Source organism: Parus major, chromosome 1A, assembly GCF_001522545.3.
Source record: "Parus major isolate Abel chromosome 1A, Parus_major1.1, whole genome shotgun sequence".
Lineage (NCBI taxonomy): Eukaryota > Metazoa > Chordata > Aves > Passeriformes > Paridae > Parus > Parus major.
In genome coordinates, this window is record NC_031773.1 from 32503309 (window position 1) to 32516164 (window position 12856).

The following is a 12856-nucleotide window of genomic DNA, read 5'->3' on the forward strand; positions in this document are numbered from 1 at the left end:
CATCTTTAGAAGATGTTTTTACACTTGCAAGATGCCAACAGGACTTGGCTTGCAGTTTCTGAAATATCAGAGGCTGTGTGGCCAGCAGGATCAGGGCAGTGATCATTCCCCTGTACTTGGCACTGCTGAGGCCACACCTTGAATCCTGTGCTCAGTTTGGGGCCCCTCACTGAGCACAGACCCTGAGGTGCTGGAGCAGGTCCAGAGAAGGGCAGTGGAGCTGGTGGAGAGTCTGGAGCACAAGTCCCTCCAGGAGTGGCTGGGGGAGCTGGGGGTGTTCAGCCTGGAGAACACAGGCTCAGGCCTCATTGTGCTCTTCAATTACCTGAAAGGACACAGGTAGGGGTTGGTCTCTTTTCCCAAGTAAAAAGTGATGGGATGGGAGGAAGTGGTCACAAGTTGTGCTGGGAGAGGCTTAGATTGGATATTACAAAAAATTCCTTCATGGAAAAGGTTGTCAAGCACTGGAATAGGCTACCCAGGGAAATGGTATTTAAAAGATGGGTAGGTGGGGTATTTAGGGACATGTTTTAATGGTGGACTTGGCAGTGCTGGGTTAATGGTTGGACTCAATGATCTTAGAGGTATTTTTCAATCAATATGACCCTAAATTATCTTATTAGAGTGAGGGAATGACATGGTGCTTGTGGTAACATGATGGTAAATCAGTTTTGATTCAGAAGATTCTATTGATTTATATAATTAATACATTTTCAAAATTTTAATATATTTTCTTTTCCCTTGAGGAAAAAACAGAACATGTTATGAGCCACTTTCTTTTTGCTTGCAACTTTCTAAATTTGGCCCTTTGGGATATTCTCCAACCATGGCAGTCCTCCCTGCATGCCCCACTGAGCAGCCATCTCCTCAGGTCAGCAGAACTCCTGCAGGGAATGCAGACAGGGCAGAAGAAATTAGATTACCCTTTGTTGATGTACTGACAGCTGCTTGGAGAGGTGCTGTAACCTATGCTGACAGAGACAGACTCTCTTGCTTAGGGGCCATGCCTAGAGCGGGACCTTCCCATGGCAGAAGCACATCAGCAGCAGCACAATATGAAATGCAGATGGAGCACTGCTAAGCAGACAAAGTCATGCTGGGAGAGAGATGAAGCTGCAGAAATCTGAAATACCCCAGAAGGCAGATATGCTCTCATCCCTACTGCACAGTGTTTCTCAGATTTAGCAGACCCCCAGATTAAGATTATAGAAAGCTCATGAGAGAGTGAGTCCATTCTTCACACAAGGAACCAGAGCCCATTTCCACCTGGAGCCTTAGCCTGCAATATATTCCTAAAATATCTAGGTAGGTACTACTACATAATTGTAGACTTGAACTTTATATGGGATAAAAAGTTTCCATAAAATGTCAGATTTTAACTCCTGCTGCTTTACTCTCGGCAGCTCAGGTTCCTGTTTTTCCTCACATCGCATGTGCCTTTCCACCAGCAAGAGACTGTGTCCACAGCACATGCCACGTCTGCTTCACCTCCAGCTTTTCCCACATCCCCCTTTTCTCTTTCACATTTCTCTTTTCCCCATTCTCCTCTTTCCTGCTTGCTGTGCTGAGTTCCCAGCAGTGCTGTATCTCCCGCTGCTCGCTGCCCCAGCTGCAGCTCAGCTCTCCTTCGCCCGCTACCGCAGTGCCCCAGAGACGGGGGACAAAAGAAAGCCTTTTGCAAAGGCCTGCAGTGTGTGCCACCTCCTCCCTCCTACCCCACGCCACCCTTCTCCTTCCCCTGTTTCCTCAGGCTCCATCCACAGAATGTTGTGGAATTAAGATATTTCAAAGTAATCAAAACTCCCACGGGCACCAGATAGGCACGGAGAGAGAGCAAATTTGGTTGCAAAGAAAAATCCAGTGTTCTTATGTGAAGGCAAGGATAGCCAAAGCTTTTTGCAGATTGGCAACATTTTCTGTGTCTGTCCCACTGTACCTGATACAAGCTCCTGCCTAGCACCCAGCTCCAGCCTTCCTCACACCTTCTGTGCCACTCTGGCATGCTCACCCAGACTGGGCTCCTGGGCTGTTTTTGAATATCTGTCTTCTACAACTAGAAGCAGCAATGACACCAAAGACAAACTCACGAAACATCTGCAATGCACTTCTATCCTGCAGCAATGCTGCTGCTTGGAAGGATGTTTGTGCAACACCCTTCCTATCCATGAGCAAGTCTGGGGTTTCATTACTTACAGCTCAATTATCTTGCCTGCATTCATATTGAAACTGGCGTTACTTACCACTAAACTGTTTTTTTAGAATAACTTCACCTTTAATATTCAGAAAGCCTACAAACTGACACATGGTAGTTTTTTGTTTTGTTTTGTTTTCCCCAGAATACACTCCAGAGAGAAACATAGCTATTCCCATTAAACCACTAAGAACAAGGCACAAAGTCCCAATTACCTGCTGAACTCTTGTGAAAGAAGTTCAGTAGGAACCAGCCAACAACTTCTAAAACCCATCCTGCAAATCTACACATGCTAGAAGAAAACACTTCCCATGTTTTCCAAGTGTAACTGATATCAGAGCTATCACATCAGCTAACAGCTAGTAATATCTGATAGATAAAAGATAGCTAATGGCCACTTTCCATCTCTTTATATGACTGCAGCTTTCTCTAAACACCTCACAGGCGCCTGCATGCAATTATATCTGTTTATCTAAGCCAAAAAAATTTCTCTGCAGAACTCCAATCATACACACACCCTCAGACCATAAGGGCTGCAGCACTGTTCCTACTTTAAGTAGTACATGCTTGATTTGGAAAGTATTTTTATGTCTTTCTTTTCTGTCAAAGCATCACACAGATTGGTTAGTATGCTGCTGTGCTTCAGATCATCCTGAATAATTAATAAAGAGTTTGCCAGTTCTTGAATATATTAGTGGTGAAGAAATATTGCTTGAACTTGTGAACTGTGATCAGCTTGCTCTAGAAGAGAAAATCCTTTCTCCTTTCATTACTTCTTACAACAATAAGTTCAAAGAATTCTTTTGAACAAAAAGACAATATTGTGAACTAATAATGCTCATTAAATATAATAAATCTGCCTCTTTTGTTCTTCACATACTCAGTGCTGGAAAGCCTAAATACCAATTATAGAAGGAATATCTTAACAAAAATTCAACTCTCTCCCTCTCCTTCAGCAATCAAAATGCAGGCATGTACAATTTCAAAGCAATCCTAAAACAATCCTGGCCAAAGGCATCCTTAAGTACAAATTAAAAAGTCAAAACTGGTGAAAAATCTTGAAGGCAAAAAGTCATGCAGTGTCTTCTGTGTTCTCTCATAATCTTTGCCAACTTCAGTAACTGTTCCTAACCAGTAATGAACAAATGGGAATAGGAGAACAGGGTTATCCCCAAGACTAGCATGGACCCACTGAGTGACCTAAGACAGGTCATGGCCACTCTTTGCCTTCATTTTCTTATTTGATAAACAAATCTTGCAACAAAATAATTTTTAAAACAAAACAAAACAAAACAAAAATTCCAAGTAGTACCAAGGAATGGCTTTGTTTTATTTTGTTTTGTTTTGTTTTTTTTTTAATTGAATTTACTACATTACAAGCACTAAGAGCAATGTCAAAACTTTCCTTGTTGACAGATGTCCACAGGTCTCTCCTGTGGACTCTCTCCTGTCTTCTCATGAAGTACCCACTAATGGCTGGGGAAGGGCTGCAACTCTGGAGCTGGCCCTGAAGTTCCCAGAAAAAGAAAGTTTCGAGATTTTGCTTCTACTCTTTATTCTTTAATTGTAGTTTGTTTATTAAATCAGAAGAAGCATAGAAATCATTTTCAGAAATAAAATGCAAAACATTTGGAGATATGGACAACTTTGATAAACAGGTGTTGAGTATGAAAAACCTCAAAGTGTATTTCTGGAATCCCATCCAAATGCACAAAGCCAACAAATCCATACTGACTGCCTATTTATAGAACTAACTGACACTTAGGAGTTTTCTGAACTTTCAGAACTAATTTTAGAAAGACGGGGAACCAACCTATGTTTAATGTCCCTAGAGATACTGTTACTTGTGATTTTTACTTCATTCAAAGCAAGCTGTTGACTCAGCTGTAGTGGTTAAACTTGTATACAAATTGTATAAAAAGAGACCACATAATTAGAATTACAATTAAATAATTTAAAGGCTGGTAACCACGGATGACTCTCTGAAACACTAGCAACTTTGTAATAAGATACTCTATAGCCTCAATGTCAGTCTTTTAACACCATTTTAATTCCATAATTTAAAAACAAATTCTGTGTTTGTGTTGTATCTGCCTGTGTGCAAAGCAAAGTATAACCAACGTCCAGCTACATTCAGAATTCATCCTTTGATGCTTTAGGCCCCAATCCAATTTTTAGATAACTGATCATCTTGTAAAATGGAGTGCAGCATCTTGCCTTTAAAGCTTGCTTTATCTTGCTGTATTGGAAGCATACTGGGAGAATAAAAATATATGTCTGCAGAAAGAATCTGTATGCGCAGTAGGTGATAAATTATCCTGAAGATAGGCTATAAAGCTTTGATGGGTGAGGCATTCCACTCAGCTCCTCACACTATGCCCTGTGTAACAACAGTTGACATCTTTATCAGAGTGCTCCTATTCTGTTTCCATTATAATAAAATCCAGAATAACTTCACTGATCTGTGTATGTGAAAAACTGCATTCTTGACTCTAACGAAGAGACCCATTTCTGTAAGCAACTTTATACTACAGACACAGCTTCCTAAAAGTGCTGTTCTTTTGGCTAATAAAGGGAAAAAACAAACATGTCCATACATCAATTAACCACAACCAAGGCTTTCTAATGCAATACTCGAAAGGCAATTTTTAAACTATAAAGTGGTTCATTTACCTGTAAACCTGACCAGCCTACACATTTCTGCAGCTTTTCACTATTGTATGCTATATATGTATATTGTTCACTGTGGTACTTAACAACTGCAAATGGTACCGTTTTTATTTAGCATATATATGCAATGTAAGGGATTACCACGGGCTCTTTGATATGCACAGCATACTGCTCAATGCCCAAGGTCTTATATGAATAAACTAGGTGGGGGGAAAACCCTAGTGTCTCTCCACTGCACAAAAAAAAAATCATCCTACAATACAAGCAGCTGTATGAAGTGCAGATCTGTGGTTGTTCTTACAGCTACAAATGTGGCCTTTCCTTATATTCACTTGGTCCAAATGTAAGCTACCATTCTCTCTGAGCCCAGTACTTCTCATAGTGAAAACTACAAAAACAGCTACTCCTTCAGATTCTTAATGCAGCTTTTGGCTTACCTTGCTCTTCTGGGATAGAAAGGAGATAAAAAATTAAAATAATATATAAAAATGACAAAACTCTCTTCTCAGTGCAAATTTTAGTACCTAATATGGTAAGAAGGTATCTTCTCTCTTTTCAGAACCTTTTAACTACTTCCAACATTGCTTAAAATGTATATACATACATGTAGAGATTCAAATACGTTAGGCAATCACAATAAAAACACTGACCCAGCAATATTTCAGCTCGAAAGTAAAAGGATGAAAGATTTATTAGTGAAAGAAATCAGGTAATTACAGCACAAACTCCCATCCACAATAAACATTTTAATAGCTATTAAAAAAATGCATAATGGAAAATTAGCATTGAAACAACTGACTGGTGTAGAAACAACACACAGGTGTAAAAACCAGATTATTTTTTTTTGCTCTTAACTAGATAGACTAGATCTAAATTCAGATCATGTTTCCACACCTATGAGAAAACAGTCTCACACAGCATCATTCTTGCAAATTGCATCATCAAATAACATAGTACTTTTCTTTCATGGTTGCTTGTTAATGGACACAAATATGAAGCTCCATCTGACCTCGGTAATGTGCAGTTTCATTACTGAAAATGTACTGACCTCCAAAATGAAGACTCACAAAACTGAAGCATAATAAGGGATCTAATCTCATAGTCTTCTAAATTTCCTGCATGAGTAATTATTGTGCACTTTTTGTCTGCCACACCTTTTGCTTTAAGAGGGGGTGACTGATACAGTGGAAACACAGAAGACTTCTGTACAGCAGCTGCAGCAGCCACAGTAGCCCTTGTACCCACAGAGGCAATATTGCACAGAAGGAGTGCATGGGCAGGGGCAGCAGTGAAACAGGACTGAGGGGCAGGGGGCTGGACTGGAAAAGATATTTGAAGATCCTTTCCAACCCAAACCATTCTATGATTCTGTAATTGTGCCAGTCTCCTATGAATGGTGTAAGTTTGAAGGCAGAGGACAAAGAAGACTAATGCTGCCATCTGAAGATGACCCTGGAGGTAAGGTCAACAGAGGTAAGGGTTATCTGCTGCAGGCTCTGACTCACAACTGTGGGAAGGAGTAGGTCACTGACTGGGCTTTGGAGAGCATTCCCACTACTATAGGATATTTTTGCCTTGAAATCAGCTCACAACACCCGATTCTCCCACCAGATTTTTTCAATTATGAAGCATGTGCAACAATAAATAAATAAATAAATAAACATTAAAAAAAAAAAAAAAGCTCTCCTTTTTGCTCTGAAATGTTAGGATGTAGTACAAGAAGAGGCGAGTATGATTGCTGTAAAATAAAATACTGCCTGAACACCTCCCTATTGGAAAGAATTACTTTTAGAGAGCCTCCCGTTGCTCAGATGAGGCATTTCTGTTTACATCCCTATCGGAAAGAACAGGAAATGAAGTTACAAGCTTACTTTGTCAAGACAGGCATGAAAAATGACATAACATATATAAAGCAGATATTTTCACATTTTGATGTATAGTTAACTGCACATCTTTTATTAAAAACACAAGACACTAATCTAGTGTGCAGCACACCTGTATCTTTTCACCACAGTAGGGCCTGAAAGACAGAAAATAAATTACTTTGGGGAACTGCACAAAGCTACAGGATTAGTACAGAAGAAAAGGATCCTAGGAGAGACAGGATGGGGGCAAGAACTAAAGCAAAGAAAACTGCTTTTGGAGCAAAGGAACTCAATGAATGCACAAAAACATGACTAGCAGGTTAGAAGGAAAGGAGACCTTCCAGCTGATACAGCAGCAGGAGATTGCCAGCTGTTGGCAAGAATCCTCTCCACACTAATAATGTGAAGGTCCATTCCTGTCCTCACCTAGGCTGTGTTGAGCAGTCCCTAACTGTTGTCTGAGATGCAAATGGCAAGGCCAAAAAACCCAGAGGAATTAGATAAAAAGCCAAAGGTTTCACTCAAAACAGTGAGAAATCAGGAACTTGTCAATTAGCACAGCAATGCCAGTCCAGCGTGCAAACAGCTTACAGGAGAATATATGAACATACCTCTAGACTGTCTTTATCAACTAGAGACAAGCATAAGGCACACTAATGCAAAAAATCAATAGTATCATGCCAGTTCCTATTGGGAGGGAGTGGGAGGAGCAAGGAGTCTCAATGGTAGTTAACATTATTTCAAAGGAGAAAAAACCCACCAGCCTGAGTTCTGTTAAATGATGGAAGCATGAAATAATTAAGATGGCTAATAATTAAGATGTATAAGATTATTGATTATTCACAGGGAAACTGTACTTAAGTGGAACAACAACTCTCATCAGTGAGAGACTAAATTAGTGCCCAGATCTGTCTGATAAAGACATCAGCAGACAAAAAGGTTGCTCTGCTCACACCAGAAAAAGAGAACACACTGACTTTCAACCTGATAAACATGTAAGAGAGCTATCAGAATAGAAACATTTTACACAAATGAGAAAAACAGGCATAGCCCACCATAGATTTGAAAGAGAATCAAATCTACTGAGAGGATGATTAATAAATATTTAAGTTCCTATGTTTTGAACAGCATGGCCCCACTGAGCAATCTAAATAAAAGGAAAATGCTTATATAAGTTTGATTGCAGTCTCCTTCTCTTTTCCTATTACTGATTTCATTGTATTAGCATGCTACCTTTTCATGCTTCTGCAAAATAAACCACTGATTTTGAGCTACCCTGACTAATAATCAAATATATCTGATTTTTCAAGCTAAGCTGTTAAAAATAGTTTCATTCACATACAGATGTATATCTAGCTGCACAGTAATGGCCATTAAACATTTCACAGCATCCAAGATAAAAAACAGAACCTTCTTATTTGCAGATACATAATGCTACTACAACGTTGGAAGTTTCCATGAAAGCATCAAGCTAAAATCCCCAGTCAAACCTTTTCACACAGAGAAAGAAAAATTTACCAAATAGAACAGATTTTTTTTTCAAAAAATGAAAGTTATTTTTAGAAAATAAGGTATGTTCATTCCTGAACACGGAAGGTGTCTCGGGCAGGTTTCCACATATCTGCTTTAACAATCACGGACTCAGGGTGGTATTTTGAAGTTCTGAGCAGTAAAACAAGAGACTGCAAAGATTTACAGTAAGATAAAATGCTTACTGCTCTAACAGGCAAATTAACTTCAAAAGTGTGACACGCGAGTGCAGCCCTGAAAAAACACACACTGCTTCATCACACACAGCAGTCTTCGGCATCTAAAACACAGGTAAAAATAGCTCGCAAGGGACGTGAAACAACAGAAATTCGCCCTGGATACAGGTCCAGGACAGCAGTGTCACTTGTTCCCAGCAAGGCAGAGCATGCCCTGACCCAGGAGGGATGTCTGCCTCCGAGCAGTCAGCAGAAATACAAAACATTAACACCCCACAATAACTTCAGCACTTCACTTGGGAAAAAAATCCTCCTTTTAGCAATAACAAAAAGAGCAAGAGAGAGAGAGAGAGAGAGAGAGGAAAAAACCCCAGGAATCTATCTTCCTAGCAGGATCGTAGCCTGGGACATGTAGGAATGTTAAGTGAATGAGCCCCTGTATCAGGAGTTCTTTGTTGCCTGACAGTACATTGGAAGGACGGTCATATTTAGAAGTAAAAACATCAGGCTGTGTCTCTGGAAGGATGCACCGGAGCCCCTGGACGAGTAAGAAGGAAAGCACGTTACCTTTAGCAAGTCTCCTCAGGATCTGACAGCGGCATTTAAAAGAGACAGCTATCATTCTGGCTGCCTGCCTCCCCTGGCAAAGCACGCTCGGGGCTCTGCTTGGGTGAATGCAGCAGCAGCCTGTGAATTCCTCCTCCCGCACATACCAGGCAAAAGGTAGCCCCGGCGGGGAGTGACAAAGCTTAATTCCTCTTGGCTGATGCAGAGATCAGCTCCGTGTCATCCGGCAGAGCTGTGTCATTCACTACTCCCGCCGTCACCACCACCTGCGTGAGGAGATGGAGGGCTCAAAAAGCCATATTTCTTTAGGAGCTACAAAACATCCAGCTGCACACACAGACGTGGAAATTAGAGGGACGCATCCCCCAGCCTCTCGCGTTCCCTGACCCTGCAGGGAGTGATGCTTGCTGTGCCAGGCAAAGGGCCCCACATTTCAACAAGACATGGTGATTTTTCTCCTCCTTCCTCATATCTATCCCTTTTTCCCTTACTGTTTCCTCTGGATAAATAGGGCAAAAACATAAGGAATCCTACTTCTGCGAGAGAAGGACCCCATTTCAAATGGAAATATTCCAATCAAAGCACATTACAGATTTAATCCTACCAATCTGTAAGGAAGAAAAAAGAAAAAGCCTGATTTGATAACCAGGAAAGCTTTTTGACAATTGTGGACAAGTATATTACAGCCGATGAAGCACAGACCACAGGGGGAGGGAGGGAGGGAGAGAGTGGAGGGAATTGATGGATTGTTGTGTGTGGGCAGGACCACCAAGCATTTGATCACACCAAAATAAAATGATGCTGAATAGAAAACACACAGCAAATTGAGTTTTCTGCCTTCACTAAAGGGAGAAGAGAGTAGATTTTAGAGCAGCTGAACCAAACGTGGCACCATTTGTAAGATTTCTTCAGCTCGTGAGGAATTTTATGCCCTCTCATGCCTATTCAAACAGCAAATTAACCTGCTTTTACAATCCATTCAGCAAATTATGAAGTAGAGCATACCACTTAAACTAGAGTTCTATACCACCTTTATGGACAAAATTCCATACCCATTTTAAAAACCAAGCAAGCAAACCAAAACATTCCATACAGAGTTTTTCACGTCAAATCTGTGCAAAAACCCCAGATACTCTCCTTTCAGACAATGGATAATTATTTCTTTCTCAAGATTTATGCTTCACTTGAGTGATATATTTAAAACTGTCTTCATATATTCTGTCCCATTCACATGCTTTGATTACAAAATTGCTAAATTTATCTTCTGCCATCTTTTATCCATCACTGTATTTAATGTTATGGTCCAGTGTCATGGTGCACAGCTACAGAAAGTCAGGAAGAAACATGGACAGCTTCCACACTCTGAGATGTTTCTCTCTCCCTGCTTGCTCTTCACTGTTTCAGAAGTTCTGTGCTTCCCACAGTACAACTCCAACTACTATTAGATTGTTTTTCTTATTTTTGTTTTATTGGTTAGACCAACAGCCCTATCTCCAAGGATAAGGTGAAACCCTCCATCATCAGTGTTACAACTGCCTAGACAGACCTGGTGAAAATTGATTTTATTTCATTTTCAGTAACTCCAGATAGGGGTATTGGAGTCATCTGTTCACCAGCCTTGTTAATTGCTTCTTGTAGCTGCTCTTGTACCAGAGAACCATAAAACCCAAGCAGTGGGACAGCAGATGCACCTGAAGTAAACAGATGGCTCCATCCTTGTAACCACAGACCTCTGGCCAAGGATGGACAGGGCATACAAGGAGGGGTGAAACCAGAGGATGAAGGTGGAGGTTTACATCAGTGTAATTCAGTAGTCCAGAAAGAAAACAGAAAATCTTGGGACTGTTATGGAGAGGAAAAGGGAGAGAAGTTGTGTGTTCTTGTTCTCCCATAAAGTGTCTCTCTCTCTGCCAATATGTTTATAGATGAAAAAAATTGCCACCAGTTTCTTGCCACCTCCTGCTCAAGTAACAGGACTTCACACCAAGAATACCAATAAATACCACCTTATATCTGCTTTCTTTTCTCTCTGCTCCCCTGGGAAAGCTGTTCCAGAAACCAAAGGCTATGGCTCAGCACACAAACCCTGTTCACAGCTCTTTCAGGGTTGAGATGCCAAAGCTGCCTGAACTTGCTGTTCTCTTTCTTCAGTTTGGCATCCAGGATCCCTATTACTGCCTTTTCATCTGCCAGATGCCCGTCCTCGATGCCATAAACCTTGCTGGACCTAGGCAGACCAGTTTAATCACTTGCCCTTAACTCATGTTACCAGAAGATACAGCAAGATGGTAGTTTAGCTGCCCTAACATTTGTTCTTTGATTCTTCCCAGTCAGCTGTGGGGTCAGCATTGTCTACTCCGGGCAGTAAGGTCTCCACTCCCACCTCTTTGGATATGGCATATTGGACCTTGCCACTACCTGCTGGCATCAGTGCCAGGTCAGCCTGCAGTGCTCCTTCTGCCCTTCAAAAGATGATGATTTTGGTAAGCAGGTCTCAAATCAAGAGTCCACTTTTGTGCGATTTTAACATTGTTGAAGACTTCTGCTGGACAGAGAATAGCAAGAGGTTGTATCTACATCATGAGGAAGAACTGCTTGCTGCTTGCCTTTGTGATGTGACTTCATGACTTACCCTGGTTCAGCCCCTTTGGCAGAGGGTGCAAAACAGAAGACACTTACAGAGCTAAGAGGCTGCAAAAGATAGACACCACAGAAAACTCAAGGCTTTATGTAAGGAAACGCTGTGTTGCAATGGGATTAAGTAGAAATGTGTAAAACTGCAATAACTGTACAGAAACTGTGATATATATGCAAAACTCATAGAGACTTGCTCGGATAAAGCTTTACTAACAGTGAAAGAATACATTCATTCCTTGATCCAAAAAGCTTATTGTATTGTTTAGTACTTCCAGAATACTTGTGTGTATGTTAAATAGCCTCTGAAGCATTGCAATAGTCACTTCCAACCAAGTCAATAGGATGATTTTTTGCTTATGTTTCTTGAGACAATTTTTCTGTCCTTGCCAAGGGAGGTCATGTACAGATTTGCATTTCTCAAAAAGGTTTCAGAGGACAAAGAATTCATACTTCAAATACAGCATGGAACATAATGATCTACTGTATGTACTGCATATTTTTCCTCATTTTTGCTAGGTCTAGAAAAGATCCAGTTATTGGAACCATTTCTAAAATACTCACTCATGATAGACATGGTTTTATCATCTTCTTTGAGGATGACAATCATGAGGATGAACAGAACTGTTCTTGTCCAAACTCCCACTACTCTAGTTAATTTAACTATACCTCACATGTTTTTTATATATATATATATATGTATATATGTATATAATTTTTATTTTTTTTTACCAAATCAAGTATTTTGTGGTTTTTAAATGCTTCAACATTCCAAAAGACAGCCATCATTTTCTGAAGTGTCAGCCATTCAACTCTGCTGCTAGACTTGGTTTCAGGAGGAAAAATGGAGGAAGAGGTAAAAACAAAAAGGTTCCTAATATAATATTAGGAGATCCAAAATCCTCAGACCTACTAAAACATTATTTATAGTCTATATAACACCGGTTAAACTATAGTAATTATATTTCTTCCTTATTAATTAACAGAGCTACATATTCAATTACAATTTCCTCTGGATTCATCTGTAAAAATCTTTCTTCATTGTGATCCTTTTGGGCAGCAGCATGAATTTTATCACTTTTATTGCTGCACTCACTCCTTTTTTCAGGAGTCTGAAAGATTATTTATAAATCTAGAATATATATAACACACAAATACTTTATCAACTGAATTTTTATTCCTAAGTACTCAGTAGAAGGTCACTAGATGAAAGAAGCTTGTAT

The 12856-nt window shown here is 40.2% G+C and overlaps 1 protein-coding gene across 12 annotated transcripts in view; it reads right to left on the minus strand.

Moving 5' to 3' along the window:
* GRIP1 (glutamate receptor interacting protein 1) overlaps positions 1-12856 on the minus strand; it is a 310822-nt gene that overhangs the window by 143474 nt on the left and 154492 nt on the right. Inside the window, exon 1 of one of the 12 annotated variants that reach the window (XM_033514242.1) lies at positions 9000-9286. The exons of the other annotated variants lie outside the window; for them this stretch is intronic. Coding sequence (XP_033370133.1) covers positions 9000-9054 — 55 coding nt within the window. The 5' untranslated portion in view covers positions 9055-9286. Of the gene's footprint in view, positions 1-8999; positions 9287-12856 lie in introns of those variants that run through there. 12 annotated transcript variants of the gene reach the window in all.